This window comes from Carlito syrichta, unplaced genomic scaffold, assembly GCF_000164805.1.
Source record: "Carlito syrichta isolate Samal-C Ts95f unplaced genomic scaffold, Tarsius_syrichta-2.0.1 Scaffold307141, whole genome shotgun sequence".
Taxonomy (NCBI): domain Eukaryota; kingdom Metazoa; phylum Chordata; class Mammalia; order Primates; family Tarsiidae; genus Carlito; species Carlito syrichta.
Genome location: NW_007251237.1, coordinates 42,030 through 60,575, shown reverse-complemented (window position 1 = coordinate 60,575; position 18,546 = coordinate 42,030). Strand labels below are relative to the sequence as shown.

At 51.2% G+C, this 18,546-nt stretch overlaps 1 protein-coding gene across 1 annotated transcript in view; it reads right to left on the bottom strand.

The window, feature by feature from the left end:
• Positions 1-18,546, bottom strand: part of MMP25 (matrix metallopeptidase 25) — a 62,224-nt gene that overhangs the window by 14,169 nt on the left and 29,509 nt on the right. The window contains 1 exon segment of the mRNA XM_008063927.2: positions 17,711-17,727. Coding sequence (XP_008062118.2) covers positions 17,711-17,727 — 17 coding nt within the window.

Below are 18,546 nucleotides of genomic sequence, written 5' to 3'. Positions count from 1 at the left end.
CTGTCTTTTTTTCCCTGCAGTTTAACTTGAAAGATAAACAATAATTTTAAAAATTATGCCTCAATTGTTAAACAAAGATCATGTTCAAATAGAGAACCAGGCCGGGTACAGTGGTTCACGCCTGTAATCCCAGCATTTTGGGAAGCAAAGGCAAGAGGATTGCCGGAGCCCAGGGTTCAAGACCAGCTTGGGCAACTTGGCAAGACCTCGTCTTGACAATAAATCAAAAAATTAGCCAAATGTGGTGGTGCACGCCTGTGGTTCCACCTACTTGGAAGGCTAAGGTGGAAGGATCGCCTGTGCCCAGAAGGTCAAAGCTGTGGTGGCCATGAGCGTGCCACTGTACTCCAGCCTGGGTGACGGAGTGAGACTCCAACTCAAAAAAAAAAAACAACAAATTTTATCATGGCATAACTGTAATATTAATATTAAAGCTAATTTTAACAAAATCTTATGAAGAAGTCTAGCTTTAATCGGTTTGACCATAAGCAAAGGTTTTAATAAACTTTTATAATTTTCTATTAAAGAGCAGATCAATACTCCAAGAAAATGCCGAATTCCAGTGCGGAGCTCAGATTTTGGTCATGCACAGTGTGCTTCTGATAATCATGTTAAACTTACAGAAAAACCAAATAATACCCTTTCAATTTTAGCCAACTTGAGCACCCCCAAATTCCTTCCAGAAGCTCAATCTGTGACAGACCTACAACTTGGTTAAACCTTCAGTTTTATCCTTAAAATTTACTTTTCTTTCTAACTTTCTGTATCCATTTAATTTTATCCATTTTTTTTCTTTCAACTTACAACAACTTTAAAACCTCTAAACTAGGCAAAATTCCTTTTATTTTCACCAAAACTGTATTCCTAACAACTGTTTACCCAAAATATGTCCTGCTTTCCTTATACACATTACATGTGAAATTATTTTTCTTGGCCAGGCTTTGTGGCTCAGCCTATAATCCCAGTACTTTGGGAGGCCGAGGCGAGTGGATTGCCTGAACCTGCGGGTTCGAGACCAGCCCAGGCAACTTGGCGAGAACTTGTCTCTACAGTAAATAAAAAAATTAGCCAGGCATGGTAGCTCGTGCCTGTAGTTCTGGCTACTTGGAAGGCTAAGGCAGAAGGGTCGCCGGAGCCCAGCAGGTCGACACTGGGGTGGCTGTGAGTGTGCCACTGCATTCCAGCCTGGGCAACAGAGTGAGACTACACACACACACACACACACACACACACACACACACACACACACAAACAAGAAATTATTTTTCTCATATCCTGTAGTTTTAATCACATACATTCATGGCGGTATCAACTCTTAGTAACTACCATTTTCAGTGAGAACCTAGTGTTATGGTCTGAGTAAGGCTCAGCTGCTCTCCCTTGATACCGATAAATCAAAGCGGCAGGAAACTGGTAGAAAGAAGTTTATTTCTGAGTTCAAATTCAGGGAGCAGAGCCGAACTCAAGGTCTTTCTAAAATGGTTTTGCCCACCCTCCAAGTTTTTACAGTTCAGTTTTATAAGTCCAGAGTTGTTAGTACCTATACATTAACCATATGACCCACAGAGCATTGTATAGAACTTGAGTTTCAGCCACATTTATCAATAGTGACATTTTTGGGTCCAGACTTCCTGGTGCCAGGTATCAGAAGTATCTCACAGAGGAAAGGGAGTTTACAAGGCCTAAGACATCATACATTACACAAAACTTATGATTACACTGATACAAAAGTTATACAAATCACAAGGCTTACGATTACATTGATACCATATTATTCAAACTTATGACCATTCAGAAAAAGGGAGTAAACAGAGATTTGCATCTTTCAGTTGATTGGACTTAGTCAGGAATGTGCAGGAGCTCTTGAACCCTTGCCATGTCCTTCTCTAGGGGCTGGGGCAATATGGATGGATGTTAATGGGTCTCTGTATCACCAGGAGGCAAGCAATTTTAATCATGTGCCAATTGCAGAACCCAGGACAGAGGACAGAGCTACAGACAATGCTTGGACTTCCCAGTAGAGCCTGGAGGTGGAGCTGGGCCAGGGAGACCTCCTATGTCCTTAGGTTCTGTAGAGCCTGAAATCTAATGGCTGAGACACACAAGTCAAAAAATTATCAAAATATCACAGAAACAACTTGTGACCTTAGAACACTTAGCAAAGTAAAGCTTATTAGTCTGACCAATAGACTAACAAGCTCAGACAAAATGTCTAAATTAACTTCTGAGCAAGTTTCTCTTTATTAATAATTCCAAAATTGTCTTTATTTACTAAAGATTACCAACATTATGTGAACTAAGAGGCAGGTTTTTTTTTTAGTGGGGGGGTCTCAACTTGGTGCCCAGATTGGAATGCAGTGACACAATCACCACGCATCATAGCCTCGACCTCCTGGGCTCAGGCAATCCCTCCACCTCAGCCTCCTGAGTAGCTGGGAATACAGGCTTGTGCAGCCATGCCTAGCTAATTTTTTTAGTTTTTGTAGACCCAAGATCTCCCTATGTTACCAGGTTGGTCTTGAACTCCTAGGCTCAAGCGATTGTCCAGTTGTCAGGCTCCCAAAGTGCTGGGATTATCATGAGCCACTGCTCTTGAGCACTAAGCGTGCTTCTTTTTATATATGCCAAGGTCAAATTTTTCTCACAATGCAAAGCAATCTCTGCCCCACACCCCCAAAGCCAAAGAGTCTGGTGTTGACAAAACACAAATAAGTAAAACCAAACAGACATCAAATGGCTGGGAATTCTCTCCAGGGTTTGGAGTTTTAGTGTTATAATGAGCTAAAGGTGAAGTGAAGTTTCAGGATCTAGTCTGAACCAGTAGAGGGTGGGAATGACTGCCTGGAGGAAGGGTGCTCAAGAAAACCCCCTAGGCAAAGATACCAGATGTGGTCAGCAGGATCAAGGATATCTGCCCTCGGCCTCAGCTTGGCCTGTGTGCCCAGGCATGGAGCCCAAGGGGAATGACACATCCCGTGGTGGTCACCCCCAGAATCCCTCCCTAGGCTCCAACCTCCTGCTTGGGGCCATATCCAGGGTGCACTCACACTGTCACTGAGTGTAGGTCACCCTAAACCATGGCCTGAAGCACAGCCCCACAAGGTCCTGAGAACACACACCAAGGTGGTTTGGTTGCAGTCTGTTTTCATACATTTTAGGGAGACAGAAGTTTGTGGACAAGGATATAGATCAATGCATGTGAGGCATGTTTTGTTTTGACCGTAAAGGCAGGACATCTCAAAACAGGGGCTTACAAGTCATAGATGGGTCTTAGGGATCCTTTAGTTGACAGTTGGTTAGAGAGTTAAGCTGTTTCTAAAGACCTGAAATCAATAGAAAGGAAAGTCTGAGTTAAGATATGAGGGAGAAGGCGGGCTCCGTGGCTCAGCCTGTAATCCCACGCTTTGGGAGGCTGAGGTGAGTGGATTGCCTGAGCCCATGGGTTCAAGAACCGCCTGGGCAACTTGGTGAGACCTCATCTCTACAATAAATCAAAAAATTAGCCGGGTGTGGTAGTGCGCGCCTGTAGTTCCAGCTACTTGGAAGGCTGAGGCGGAAGGATCGCCAGAGCCCAGCAGGTCGAGGCTGCGGTGGCCGGGAACAGCCACTGCACTCCAGTCTGGGTGACAGAGTGAGACTCCAACTCAAAAAAAAAAAGATATGAGGGCGTTGTGGTGACCATGGTCCTTATTACATAGAACTCATAGGTGGCAGGCCTCAGAGACTAGATGATAAATGTCCCTTATTGAGAAGACTTGAAAGGGGTCAGACTAGGTAGGAGTGGTGTGAAGAAGTTGGTAGTTGGTACTGTGGGTTAGGCTGTAATCTCAGTCCTTTGGGAGGCCCAGGTAGGAGGGTTGCTTGAGACCAGGAGTACCAGAGCAGCCTTGGCACAGGCCACATAGGGAGACCTCGTCTCTACAAAAAGTTAGGCGAACATTGTGGCACATGCCTGTAGTCCAGTTACTTGGGAGGCTGAAGCAGGAGGATCTCCTGAGCCCAAGAGGTTGAGGCTGTGGCTGTGGCTGTGGCTGTAGAAAGCTGTGATCCTGCTACTACACCCCAGTATGAGTGACAGAGTAAGACCCTCGACTTGAAAAAAAAGGGAGTGTTAGACTCTCAGATCATCCTTCCTGGAACCCGGTAGGCCTGGAAGGGCCTGATGGTGTTCATGGAAATTCTCTACAGATGCAAATATTTCCCTGAAACAGACAGTTTGGTAGGGCTATTTCAAAACATGTCAAAAATGTATATTTCCCTTTTCTGATAAAACCTAGAATATAGTTTTCCAGGTTTCCCTTGACTTGGGGAAGGGGGTCATTCAGTCTGTTTTGGGGCTTAGAATTTTTTTTTTTGTTTACAAAGGGACAGGTTTGGAGGGAAGAGGAGCCCCTCAGGATTCTCGGGGCCACCAAAGCCAATGTCAGGGCCATTGTCAGCCTTTCCCCCTGCTGGACTCCACCTGGCACCCTGGGATGGTTGCCCTAAACATCGAGGTCATTCCAGTGGTCCATGGTCAGAGGATGGCACACTGACCCACCAAAATGCCCCTGGTCCTGGAGGTACCCAGGCCTCATCCCCACACACACTCCAGCAGCCCCCTCCCCAGACATGGGACTCAGACCTGGGACAGCAGGTCAGGGAACCTCCCCGTCAGATGTGTCCTCTCTACCAGACCCTGACCCCATTCCTCCTCCTGCTTCCTGCTCAGCCCTCAGATCAGGGCCCTGGAACCCCAGGACAGAACAGGACAGGTTAAGCCCTCTCTACCCCTATCTTTATCTTAGCAGCAGCTGGCCACCGCCAGGTTTGACTCCACCTGTTGGGAACAACAGCCTCCCTCGTTCCAGCCTGTACTCAAGTCTAGCCAGATCTCAGCTTCCATACACATCCAGAACTGGGATCAGCCAGGAGCCTGGAGACCACGTCTGTCATCACCGCTGTGGGACTTGGACACTCCCTTGATCTCCCTGGGCCTCCAGATCCCCTCCCCAGCTGTGCACTCAGCTGCCATACGTGCGTGAACTGAGAACTCAATGCATTGCAAGGACTTGTCCAGTAGGGGAGACAAGCAAACCTGAGGTAGTCCCCTCATCACTGTCACTGTGAACCCCCCCAATTTTGGAGAGCCTGGGGGAAGGGTATCTGACTTGGAACCCAATGACGCATCGACCCTCCTGTCCAGGTCTTGAGTGTTGATCCAGGACCATGTGAATTGCATTATATATGTCCCAGTGCTATGGAGAGAGAGAGTTGGGGTCACAAGTCCTGATCCTTCTCTTTCTTGAGTCCCAGGTGGCCTGAAATGTCCTCATTGTCACAGGCTGAGAACCCAGGCCCCCTATCATCCCCCACCCTTAGTATTCACGGGGAAGGGCATTACCATTATGGCCTTCACTAGCAGGGACTTTGATGATCTAAGCTTGAAACTTCGAGAGTATGACAGGCATGGCTAACTCTAGAAATCCCATTGTTCCCGTTTCTCGCAGACTGTGGTTTTGGCCTTTCTATCAATTATGGTTCAAACTCAGGTCACATTCAGGAGCCTTATATATGATACAAGCTTCTTTATGAGATTTAAAAGTATATTTGTAGAATTAGTATATACATTTAGAGAGCTGTTTCCAGCTTTAGATGGTATAGATGATTATCTAGAGTTACCAGAAATGGCCCAGCACGAACTTTGGACTGGGCCACATTCCTAAGGGCCCAGCGTCCACTTTGGGCTGGGCTGTATTCTTTTAAACCGGTTCTTTAGCTACAATTAGTGTAGGTTTTTTCTACTTATTATAGAAACTGAATTTACTTTATTCATAGAAAGTATTGTAGAATAGGTCATGCTACGTCAGGAAATTATGTTAGTTCAAGCATGATCAAACATGATATTTTAAGGTTTTATAAGAATACAGCTAACTTTAAAAATTTCATTGTTCCCATTTTCTACTAATTGTGGTTTTGGCTTTAGTACAATTACAGTTTGTATTTGGGTTTTATTTTAGAAGCTTTATTGCTAATGATGAGCTTTATATATTAGGATTAGGAATTAGAAACTTTTATAGAAATTAAGATAAATACATAGGATTTTAGAATAGCCATTTTGTTAAGAGATTATAATCAATTGTTCCTGGAAACGGCCCAGCGTAATCTTTGAACTGGGCCACATTCTTTAGGAACTGGTTTAAACTATAATTAACAGTTTTTTATAGTACAGGTAAAATTAGCACAGAATAAAAAGGTATTAGGATTTAAGTTAGTCATTCGGTGTTGGGAATGTATAAGTTTTAGAAGTTATTGATTATTAGAATATTATGATGTTAGAATTGTTGTATTGTTTGTGAGGAACATTAACCAAGCATAAGGAACAGTGAAATAATATTGGGATTGTCCTTCCTCATGCCTGAGAAAACACCTGGTGGCTGGGGGCACGCCCCTCATCCACCTGGCTTTGTGTTCACGTGGAAATCTTGTGAGCTTACCTATGAAACTTTAAGGTAAAAGGCTTACGGTTTGCCCCATTAAATCGGCTTCTGCACTAGACAGAGTCCAATCTCTTTCTTTCTCCTCCCTTCTCTTTCTTTCTCTTTATTTCTCCAGAATAATGGCCAACGCTGCCACACCTCCCAGGGACCCCCTAAATCTCTCTGCAGGGGCTGGCCCCCCACAGGAATAGGGTAGTGAGGAACAGCTGTCCTGCATCTCTGAGGTACTGATTGAGATTGAGAGGTACCTGGTAGGTGTACCCTCTAATCGATCACTCTTCCCAACAGCAACCTGCAAACCCACAGTGCCCCAGCTATTCTCACCTTAGACACTTTGTTGGCCCACTGAGGTAGAAGGGACCCAACAGATTTCCCAGCCCAGCCAATTCTCAGCTCCCACACACACTTCAACTGGTTCCAGTCAGGAGTCTGGGGACCTCATCTGGCATCCCTGCTGTGGGGCTTGGACACTCCCCTTCTCTGGGTCCCCTCCCCGGCCATGCACTCACCTGACACACAGGTGTGAACTGGGAATTCAGTGAGTTGCAAGGATTTGTCCAGTGGAAGAGGGACAAGCAAAACCCAAGATAGCCCCTCACCACTCTCATTGTGAGCCCCCCATATTGTGGAGGCCTGGGGGAGGGGTATCTGACCTGGTGCCTGATGACACATTGACCTACCTGTCCTTGTCTTGAGTGCACATATTTGAGATGATCAATGCAAGAGTCAACATGCTTGTGCTGTGCAGAGAGGCAGAGTTGGGGTCAACAGGCCTTATCCTTCTGTCTCCTGTGTCCCAGGTGGGCCAGAATGTCCTCAGCATCAAAAGCTGAAAACCCAGGTCCCCACCCACCACCCTGAGCATACATGGGGAGGGATATTACCAATGTGGCCCTCAGAATCTCAAAGTCATCATGGCTGATGTGTGGACATAAAAATGACACTCAGACCCTTGTGACCTTGACCTTGACCCTTTCAGATGAGATACACATACACATACAGACACACACATACACACACACACCTCTACACAAATATGCAGGACATGAACACTGCATCAGAGTGTGCTGAGTCAGGTTGGTTTTTCCACACCCTCTGTGATCCCAGGTGAGAGTTGGCCAGGGGAGGGATCTTTAGGGATGGGATAGTGGGGGAACAGCCATCCTGCACTTCCGAGGTATCCATTGAGGATGAGGGGTGCCAGGTAGGTGTACCCTACAAATGAACACTCTTACCAACTGCCAACCTGCAGGCCCACAGCACCCCGACTATTCTCACCCCAGAAAGGCAGGGTGGGCATGCAGGGGGTCTGACCAGATCCTTGCAGGGAAGTGTGTCCGGCTCCAGGAGGAGGCAGGAACTACAAGACCTAGGAAGGGGCTCGAGGTCAAGGGGCTGTGCGGGTGGCAGGGGTCGCTGGCAGTGATGGGAGTCTGCCTTCAAGACTGGCTGGGGCCAGGCATTCTGCTGGCCAGGTTCTCCTGAGCTCTGCTGACCCTGAGGGTGGCTGTGGGGCACTGGGCCCAGAAGTCCTGGGCACCCGTGAGCTTCTCCCAGTCCCAAAAGGTCTGATCCACCCTGGCTCAGCCTCCCATCTCTTCCTCACGCCCCAGCCTCCCAGTTCAGCACTCTTTCCCAGGGCTACGAGGTGAATAAGGTATTCCAGGTTCTGCCTATCCATCACCCAAGAATTAGGGCCACCCAGGAGTGCTGAGAAAGCAACAACCAGCCTGAGTGAGGGTTTAGTCCACCATCATTTCACCGGTATTTAGCTGATGGTAGCCCACTGTTCAAGGGCAAGCTGTGAAAACTCCAGGCATGGGTTTCTAGGGAGAGGTGGGTGTCAAGCTGAATGGGAGGCTGTTCTGGGCTCAGGATGGGGTCGGACTATGTGACCTGGAGTGGGGTGACCAGATACTAGGTAAGCAAGCTTGAATGGGAGGGTCATCTGTATAGCCACTGATGTCACCAAGGACATGGGACATGCATCTTCAGAAGGGACTCTGGGCTGGATTTGCATCCTCACCAATGTGACAGTGACTGTAGGGTTCATCACGGGGGGCAGGACAGCATGATTAGGTGTGGGGACCTCAGAGCAACAGGTGGGAAAGGGGCTGGGGTTAGGCTTCCCTGTCAGGTCTGTCCTCCAATGACCCCCATGGATGCCAGCTGCTGAGGCCAGGCAAGGGAGGGGCGGGAGAGAGTCCATGGATTTTGCTTCAAGAAACAGTGGCTATTCTGGGAATAGCAAAGTCTTTCCGGGACCGCACACGGCCGGGGATGGTCTTTCCCCTCCGAGGAGCCCACAAGACGGGGTGAGTGAGGCAGAACACGTTGTGTGGACCGTCCAAGGACCAGCCCTTTGCCATCCCGGCCCCAGCTTGTCTCTGCCCCTTGCCCACAGTCCCAGGCCCCACCCACCCCATTGCACCCTGTCACCTGGAGCACCGGAGGAAGGGTTCACTCTGCCCCCAGGCAGCCCAGTGCCTGAAGCGAGGCCAACAGCGGCCATCCCAGGGTCCTTGCGTGTGGTCGCCCCCTGGTGGCGGGCCCCAGAATAGGCACCTGGGACCACAGATGTCCATGGAGGCCAATCCTAGCATGAGTCAAGTCCAGAGTCACTCCTCTGGGAGGAATCGCCCTCTGCTTGCAAGCCCCCAACCCTGGGAACAGACTAAGAGCCTCGTCCGGGCCTCACAACCCCCACCAGGTCGGTGGTGGGAGACTCCAGCCCCTTCTGTATAGGGGGCTGTTCCACTCAGGATGTCCTCCTCGGCCAGAGGTGACGCCCCTACCTCCTCACCTGTAGGCACAGGAGGAGCAGCAGGAGGGTTCTGGGCCACCGCCCTGAGGCCTGATTGAGTTCACACCAGGACTCTGCTTTTCCATGAATAGCCCCGTTTCTAGCAATGAAATTCACGCTCTCTCTCCCGCCCCCACCTTGCCTCTGGCCACAGCAACTGGTGTTCTTGTGGGTTGTCAGAGGACAGAACTGACAGGGAAACTGAACTCCAGCCCCTCCCCACCTGTTGCTCCGAGGTTCCTGCAGCTCATCACACTGTCCTGTTCCCACGACATAACCCTACAGTCACTATCACATTGTTGGCACACAGACCCAGCCCAGAGACCACACCTGAAGACCTATGTCCCATATTCAGGGTGACACCAGCAGCGACATGGATGACCCTCACACTCCAGGTCCCCCAACTTAGTTTCCGGTCACCCCCCCCAAGGTCACACAGTCTGACCCCATCCCAGGCCCAGAACTGCCTCCCATTCAGCCCGACACCTTCCTCTCCCTAGACACCCCTTCCGGGCCTGCACCCTGGAGTTTCCACAGCTTTCGCTTGGAGAACAGTGGGCTCCCATCAGCTAAATGCAGGTGGAGTCACAGTGGACCAAACCCTTGCTCAGGCTGGCCATTGCTTTCTCAGCACTCATGGATAGCCCTAATTCTTGCGTGACGGATGGGTGGACCCTGGGACACCTCATTCACCTCCTAGCCCTAGGAAAGGGTGCTGAGCTAGGAGACTGGGGCATGAGAAGGAGAGGGAGGCTGAGCCAGGGTGGACCAGACCCTTTGGGGCTGGGATAAGCCCACGGGGTGCTAAGTTATAGCTCAACAATAGTTAGGGGCAGAAGCCGCAGTTTCTATAGGCTGTTTCTGCCTGCTCTCCCCTCTTGTGAGCGTTCTATTCTTTGCTTAATAAGCTACTGGCTTGCTGTGCTACTTTGTGTGTCTGTTTGCAAATTCCTTCCAAACTTGAGCACAAGAACCTGGTCATCAACATCAACCTGCTGTCCCACATCAGTAGCTGCACCCCTTCACCGGACTTCTCTCATCAACAAGGCTGGCATTGGTCATCTGCCTGGAGTGTGTTGGTCACAGGGCCTGAGGCACAGGAGGGGGTCCATGGACACCCACCCCTGAGGCAGCAGGGACCTGGATGTGAGTGGGCTTTGGCCCCATATCTTTCTTCTGGATCCCCCGCAATCTGCCCTCAGCACTCCAGCTGTGCTGGGGCCACAGAAACCCCTTGGATTTCCCCCAAGTTCAGAGATTCTGGAGGTAGGGACAGAGAGGAGTCCAGGAGCACCCCCACCTGGTCAAGGTTGGAGGCAGAGCAGGGAGGAGGGTCTGGGGCCTCTGGGTCTGAGGCCTCATGCTCCCCTTCAATTTCAGGCACCAGGGGCACCCAGGTGCAAGGCCTGGTGGGGACAGCAGCTCTCACCATTTCTGAGGCCAAGTTCAAGGGCCCTGGAAGAGGCTCCACCCTCTTCCCCACTTCCTGCCTCAGGCTGACTTACAGAGTACGGCCTCTCCTATCAGGGGTGTTTGGAAGCAACCAGCCACTGCTTGAGATGAAGATGGGGGTGGGCCCTAGGAAATGTGGTGGAGTAAAAATGAGGGTTCCACTTGGTTGATGGCAGCAAATTTCCGTTCTCTTGGGTGATTTTGGATCTTGTCTAAACCTCTTGCCACCTCTTTGAAGATACATCGTGGCTAAGTCATCACCTTGGTTAAGGCCCTTGGGAGGACACTGTTGGCAAAAAAAAAAAAAGTAAAAACTCAGAAAATATCAGCTGTTTGTCCTGGCTAAAATCTGATCATGAGGTTTGAAAGGATTTTTGTTTAGAGTCTATGATTAAAGGTCAATTTAATTAAAAGAGACTATCCAAGATATCTCTGTTTCTCTAACTCTATCGATTGATCTATATATTTTTTTTTTTTTTTTTTTTTTTTGTTGGAGTCTCACTCTGTCACCCAGACTGGAGTGCAGTGGCACACTCCCGGTCACCACAGCCTCAACCTGCTGGGCTCCAGCGATCCTTCCGCCTCAGCCTTCCAGATATCTGGAATTACAGGCATGCACTACCACACCCGGCTAATTTTCTTGGTTTATTGTAGAGATGAGGTCTCGCCAAGTTGCCCAGGTGGGTCTCAAACCTGCGGGCTCAGGCAATCCACTCACCTCAGCCTCCCAAAACGCAGGATTACAGGCTGAGCCACCGAGCCCGGCTATCTATCTTTTTTAAAGGTTTTTATGCTTCTTTTCTCTTTGGACTGTGTTTTGGGCAGAGTGTAGGGAGCCCACCCTCACCTCACTGCCTCCTCCCTCCAGGGCCCCAGTTTGGGTGTTCCAGGACCAGTAGCTGGAGGTGGGGGTGTGGGATGGGGAGTGTATGTCCTGCTGTCGTGACCACTGAATGGAAAAACCTATCTGATCTGGGGCCAGCAAGGAGGTGACCCGCCCGGACCCCGGGTACCCACGGGACCTGAGTCTCTGGGAAGGCGCACCCCACCGAGCACCCCCCCATGATGTCACAGGTGAGAGGAACAGAGGGAAAGAGGCTCAGGCTGCTGATACCTGCCAGTTACTGGCCCTGGGCATAGGGAGATTGGGGAGCCCTCGGACAAGGGGCAGGATTGGGAGCAGGCCCTGGAGTATCGCCTCCTGTCCTGCCTTGTCCCCAGGACTCAGGAGGGAGGGTCCACACCGCCCCCTGGCAGTCCTCAGGGCTCAGAGTCAAGCTGGCAGCAGCCAACCACGGTCTCTACGCAAGACCTCCCCCTAGTGGCGAGACCCAGAGGCAATGTCCGGGACCGCGGGTCTCCAGGGAGGTGGCTGGAGCAGCCTGTAGGCTGCGCATTTTCCCTCCCTGTTGGCTTGCCACCCCTCGTCCCTGGGGACACACTAGGCCTCGCAACCCCCCACCAGGTCCAGCAGTGAGAGACTCTGGCCCCTTTCCAGGAAGGGGGCTGTTCTGCTCCGGATGACGCCCATACCTAGAGGCAAAATCCCCCTCAGCAGGGGCAGCAGGAGGAGCGGGAGGGGCACCCACCCCTGTCCTGCAAACTGGTTGATCTCGCACTGACAATTGCAGGCTCTGGACTTGGGGGTCCCTTTGGGGAGCCCGAATATGCGAGGGCCAGAGCTGGGGTGGGGCAGTAAAGCCACTTAGGCCCCATGAGGTGGGGCAGTCTGGTCTGGTCTTGCCACTGCCTTTGGGAAAGCACCCATAGAACTAGTTGTCTCCTGTGGGGGAGGAGAAACCGCAGCATCCTGGTTGGGGGCCTGTCCCCAGTCTCGCCCCTTCCTGCTGCCCGAGGGCTCCCCGGTCTCCCTATGCCTAGGAACCCTCACCCACACCCCAGGGCCAGTCACTGGCAGGTGCCAGAGGCCCGATGCTTTTCCCTTGCACTCCCTCAACCTGTGTTGCTGACAGTGACACCATCCCAGATGGGGGTCAGGGTGGGTCACACCTCTCCAGAGACTCGGGTTCCGTGGGCAGCCACCTCTTTGCTGGCCCCAGAGCAGATAGGTCTTCCCATTCAGTGGTCACGGCAGCACTGAGTCCACCTCCTCTACTCATCTCCACAGCTCTCCCCACCTCCTGGAACTGGGCACCTGGAGGGAGGAGGCTGGGAGGTCAGCGTGGGCTCCCCACACTCAGCCCCAAAACACAATTCAAGGGGAAAAGAAGCATAAAACCCTTTGAAATATGTATATAATATAGCTTGGATATTTGCTTTTTAAAAATGTTTAAGTCAGGGTCTCACTCTGACCCCCAGGCTGGAGTTCAGTGTCATGATCACGCCTTACTCCAACCTCAACTTCCTGGGCTCAGGCGATCCTTCTGCCTCAGAATCCTGATTAGGGGGGACTAAAGGCCCAGGCCACCACACACAGCTAATTTTTTTCTCTTTTTTTTTTTGTAGCAACAAGGTCTCACTCCGTTACCCAGGCTGGTGTCGGACTCCTGGCCTCACGCAATCCTCCCACCTTGGTCTCCCAAAATGCTGGGATTATAGACTTGAGCCACCACACCCTTCCAGATAATTCATGTTTAATTAAACCAACATTTAACCATCGAGCTCTAAACAAATCAGAAAACAGTGAATTTGCCAGACATGAATGACGTGGGACCCAAAATTTTTATGGACCATATTTCCTAGGATCTGCAGTTAACTAAAGTCTCCAGTTCACACACAAGAGGCATTCCTCTGCCAGAGGGTGAAAGATAGACAGGGCCCCACCCCACAGATGGCGATTCAGAGCTCAAAGAAACAGGGCGCCAGGCACAGTGGCTCACATCTGTAATCCTAGCACTTTTGGGAGGCGGAGCCCAGGAGTTGAGACCAGTCTGCACAACATGGAGAGACCTTGTCTCTACAATAAATAAAAATATTAGCTAGGCATAGGGGCACATGCCTGTGGTTCTAGCTACTTGGAAGGCTGAAGCAGAAGGATCACCTGAGCATAGCAGGCCAAGACTGTGGTGGCCATGAGCATGCCACTGCACTCCAATCTGGGTGACAGAGTGAGACTCCTACTCTGAAAAAAGAAGGAAGGAAGGAAGGAGAGAGGGAGGGAGGAAGGGTGGAAGGGAGGGGGGAAGGAAAGAAAGAAAGAAAGAAAGGAAAGAAAGAAAGAAAGAAAGAAAGAAAGAAAGAAAGAAAGAAAGAAAGAAAGAAACAGGGTGAGCCTAAGCCTACCTGGGGGCCCAAGGCTACTCACCCCACCAGAAGCAGATGGAGACTTCAGCGGACCTGTTTGGGGAGGGGAGAGTGTGGGGACAGGAACTAGGTTGTCCTTGACAGCCACGAGTCAAAAGAATAGGGGAGGAAGGAGTCCCCATAGGACAAAGTAAAGGAGGAAAACAGAAAATAACTCCCGGCAAGTCAGCCAGAGGCAGAAAGTGGGGAAGAGGGTGGAGCCTCTTCCAAGGAATGTGAACTTGGCCTCAGAAATGGTGAAAGCTGCCGAGCCCCACCAGGCTTTGCTCCTGGCTGCTCCCAATGTCTGCCGTTGCAGGGGGCATGAGGCCTCAGACCCAGAGATCTGACTGCTGCCTCCTCCCTCGTCCACCCTCAACCCTGTCCAGGTAGGGATGCATCTGGGCCCCCTTCTGCCCCTGCTCCCGAGGTCTAAAATCTGAGGGGTTTCTATAGCCCCAGCCCTGCGGAATTGCTGAGGGCAGAAAGAGGAAGAAAGACAGGGGGCCAAAGCCCCCTCTCACACACACACACACACACACACACACACACACACACACACACACACACACACACACACACGAGTCCCTGCTGCCCCGAGGGTGGATGTCCAGGGATCCTCTCCTGTGCCTCAGGCACTGTAACTAACACACCCAAGGCCGAAGGCCAAAGGTGACCAATGCCAGCCTTGGAGATGAGACAGATCAGGCGGCTTGTCTTGACTCACCCAAAGCTGGAACCCCGGCCTGTGTGCTTGGAGCTGAGGCAGCAGATAGGGAAGAGCATGCAGGAGACAAGAAGGAAAAGAAGGCAAATCTCAGCAGGAGAGAAGTCGTAAAACTGCAACGTTAATCAGTTTCCAAGACAGAACAGAGGCGAGAAAGAAGCCTAAGCTAAAACGTTAACCAACCTTTCAGGACACAACATAAGCAACATCCCTTTCTAAAACAACGTGAGAAAGTCATAACACTCGCCAAGAAAATATCTCAAGCATGGCACATGTGCTCTAGGGACCTCCCTGAACTTCTCATAACCTATCCACGCACAAGAGCTAGTTAGGGCAAATGCTTGCGGACTGCATCTCAGACATACAATTAAAATTATGGGGTGGCGGGCAGAGACGTGCGCAGTAGCCTGAAATGTCATCCCTTCCCCAGGAAGTGCATTTAACCCCAGATACATTTGTCAAAATATCTTTTTTGCAAGCTTTGCAAAAACAGAGCCTACTCTCCCACAGGAAAAAAACAAATAAGGTCCTGGCTTTGTTTAACTTAAGGCTCTTGAGTCTGCGCCACACTTTTCTCTGGAGTGTAAGACTTCTGTCCTTTTGCTAAATATACTACTCTTTGCTTTAACTCTCTTTGTGTGTGTCCTGTTGAATTCTTTGTTCTCAGTACCAAGAACCTGGTCACCACCAATGGGTTTTTTACCCACCCTACCACGATCCACGGTCTCCCTCAGCCTGCTACCCTGGGCCTGCCCAGCAGAGAAGACTCAGGGCAGGCACTGGATTCCACTTAAGCAACTTTTATCAAGACACCAGGTGAGAGCAATGGGTCAGACTGACAGGAGGGAAGCCAGGCAGGGAGCACTGGTTGGGTGGGATGGGGACCCCAGGCACGGGAGGAGCTGAGGGAGGGAGCCAAGGGCAGGTCCATGGAAAGAAAGGCAGCGGTGGTGACAGAAGAGTCCTTCTGAGAAGTGGGTTCCGAGGGCCTCGGGATGTGCTTGTGCTCTCTCCCATCCACCTGGTGGGCTCCCTAGACCTGGAAGGAGTACATGAAGAATGCTGCCAGAGAGGCCCAGGTTTTCTTAACTATGCTCCAGATTTACTTTGCATTAGTGACAAGAGACTCTAACATCTGCACCAAGGCAAGCGGGTCTTGCAAAATATTAATTAGAAGGTTTAACAATCCCAGCACCTTGTCAAAAAAGCTCCTCATGCTCTTGGGCCCTTGGATCGTCATATTTCTGGACAGAAGGATCCTGGACCCCTGGGTCCTTATCTCTCTGGACAGAGGGCCCCTGGATCCCTGGATCCTTATATCTCTGGACAGAGGGCCCTGCAACCCTGGGTCCTTATCTCCCTGGACAGAGGGCCCCTGGACCCCTGGGTCCTTATCTCTTCTAACAGAGGGCCCCTGGATAGCTAGATTTTCTTCTTTCTCGAAAGAAGGTCCCTGGGCCCCTGGATCTTCTTCCTGGCCAGAGGGTTCCTAGTCTCTGTCATGTAATTCTGTCTTACTTACTGAGGTAAGGAAGTGGAATCTTGCAGAAGGGGCAGGGGAACATTCAGGGTCTAGAAGGTGGTAGGGAGTGCAGTCCAAGGCTCTGACCCTTCCAATGCCTCCCAGCCTTTGCAAGAGCCAAAGAGACAAAAGCCCACAGATATTGGTTGCCTTTAGCCAGGCATGGTGGGACAGGCCCATAATCCCAGATACTTGAAAGGCTAACGTAGAAGGATCGCCTGAGCCCAGCAGGTCAAGGTTGCAAGAACTGTGATGATGTCACTGAACTTCAGCCTGTGTGAGACTTCAACTCAAAAAAAAAAAAAAAAATGTGGGCTTTCTGGCAATAGCCCCACAGACACAAGGGACTTATCCCAGAGGCCCTGGCCCGCAGTCACCTCCATGGCATCGATGATGGCACCTGCTTGTACACCCGGCCCACAAGTCACCATCGTGCATTGAGTGGAGGGCAGGGCTCTGGCCACCGTGTGCCGTGGGAGGCTACTATTACTAGCCCTCCACCTCCAGCTCAAGGGGCTGGGCACCCTGTGTCCACACCTTAAGCAAGAAAGGCCATGGGGCGAGGGGGAGGCAGGAGGCTGAGCCGGGTACCTCAAACTCACCGAATTATTTTTCTAATATTGATCCTCGATGGAGTCAAGCAAGCTCTAGCTCAAGTTACCCTGGGGAGAGGAGGGTGTGGGACTGCAGGCCTGCTCCTGCTGCTGTGGTCCTCACTGCGACCGCCCAGCGGTCCAGGTGAGTCACAAGAGGACCAGGAGCCCAGACCCGACACCCTGGGGAGCCTAAGTCCTGGGGACGAAACCCTGTGGATGGGGTGAGGACACAACTCATCGCCAGCTCTGCCAGGCTTGACTTGACTTGTTGGGAACAAATCACTCGGGCCCAGGCCCCCAGCCTCGCTCACTCCAGCCTGTCCTCAAGCACATGCACACACAAGCACACACACACACCCTCCCTGCACACAGAAAACTGCAGGACATGAACACTGCCTCAGAGCATGCTGGGTCAACTTGGTTTCTCCACACCCTCTATGGTCCCACATAAGAGTTGGTCAGGGGAGAGAATTTTAGGGGTGGGGTAGTAAGGAAACAACTATCCGTGCCTCTGAGGTGCCAGTTGAGATTGAGGGGTGCCTGGTGGGTGTACCCTGCATTCAGTCACTCTTTGCAACTTCCAACCTGCAGGCCACAGCGCCCTGGTCATTTTCACCCCAGACACTGCTGACCCACTGAGGCAGAAGGTACCAAACAGACCTCCCCATGAGTCCCGTATTAAACCCCTAGTATGGCAGTTAGTCAAGTCTGGCTTCCCAGGTTGCTGAGTGGTCAATGTCACTCAGAGAATGCCGGGCCCTTGGCAAATGTTTTTGGTAGGGCACCCGTATGAACACTTTGATGCCATTGTGCCAGCCCAACCTCACATGAAATCAAGCAAAAGAAATACACTGGCCAGTGGGAAAAACCCAACACCCTACATGTCACCCTCCTGAACCTGGGCCCTGTGCTGAGCTCTGGAAAACCACAGCTCCCTGTAGGATCTGGTGAGCCTCACATTTGGGGTGGGGGCAGTGGAAGTATAGGGGAAGGCAGGGGGAACCCAGGAAGGGAGGAAGAGACATGTCCTACTTCTGGGCCGACCTGGCTCCTGAGAAGAACATTCTGAGAATTGCCAGGAAAGTGCTGTCCCTCACCCTAGATTTCCCAGGGTGTGAGGGTCTATGGGGTCAGTGTTTCCTCTCATCCTTCAGACCTGCCTTCTTCATTTCCCCCCAGACAGGTGGGTCTAAAGCCTCAGATAAGACCCTCGTCCCATAACTATACTCCTTGTTCCTGGGGCATCCCTGACTGAGCCCTGACACACACATGCACATGGAAAATGCTGGGAGCACATACACACTTAGAGCCTTTTTTCAGGTGCGTCCGCACAAATGCACACACCCAGTGCTGCCTCCAAAATTTCCCTCCCGACTACAGGAAAGGGGCCCAGATCCATCACCTGGACCTGCCATGTAACTGGAAGGGCACACAGAAAAATGAACCCGTGGGACTGCTCGCCAGTAAGACTCAGAACTTCAAGATGGTGACAGCAGAGCACTCACCCACCCCACATGGGCCATCAGGAGCGGGGCCATGTGTGACGGAATAGGTCACCTGCCTGGGAAGCCCACCCTGCCTACCATACCAGAGTCTCCATTAGCCTCCCCCACTGTTTAGGCTCATGAGACCCAGCCAGGTGGATCTGGAGGGGTCAGCAGAGTTAGGCTGGTGCAGGTGGGAGGGGGCACACTGGGGACACAGGGTCTCAGGGCCCCGTCCTC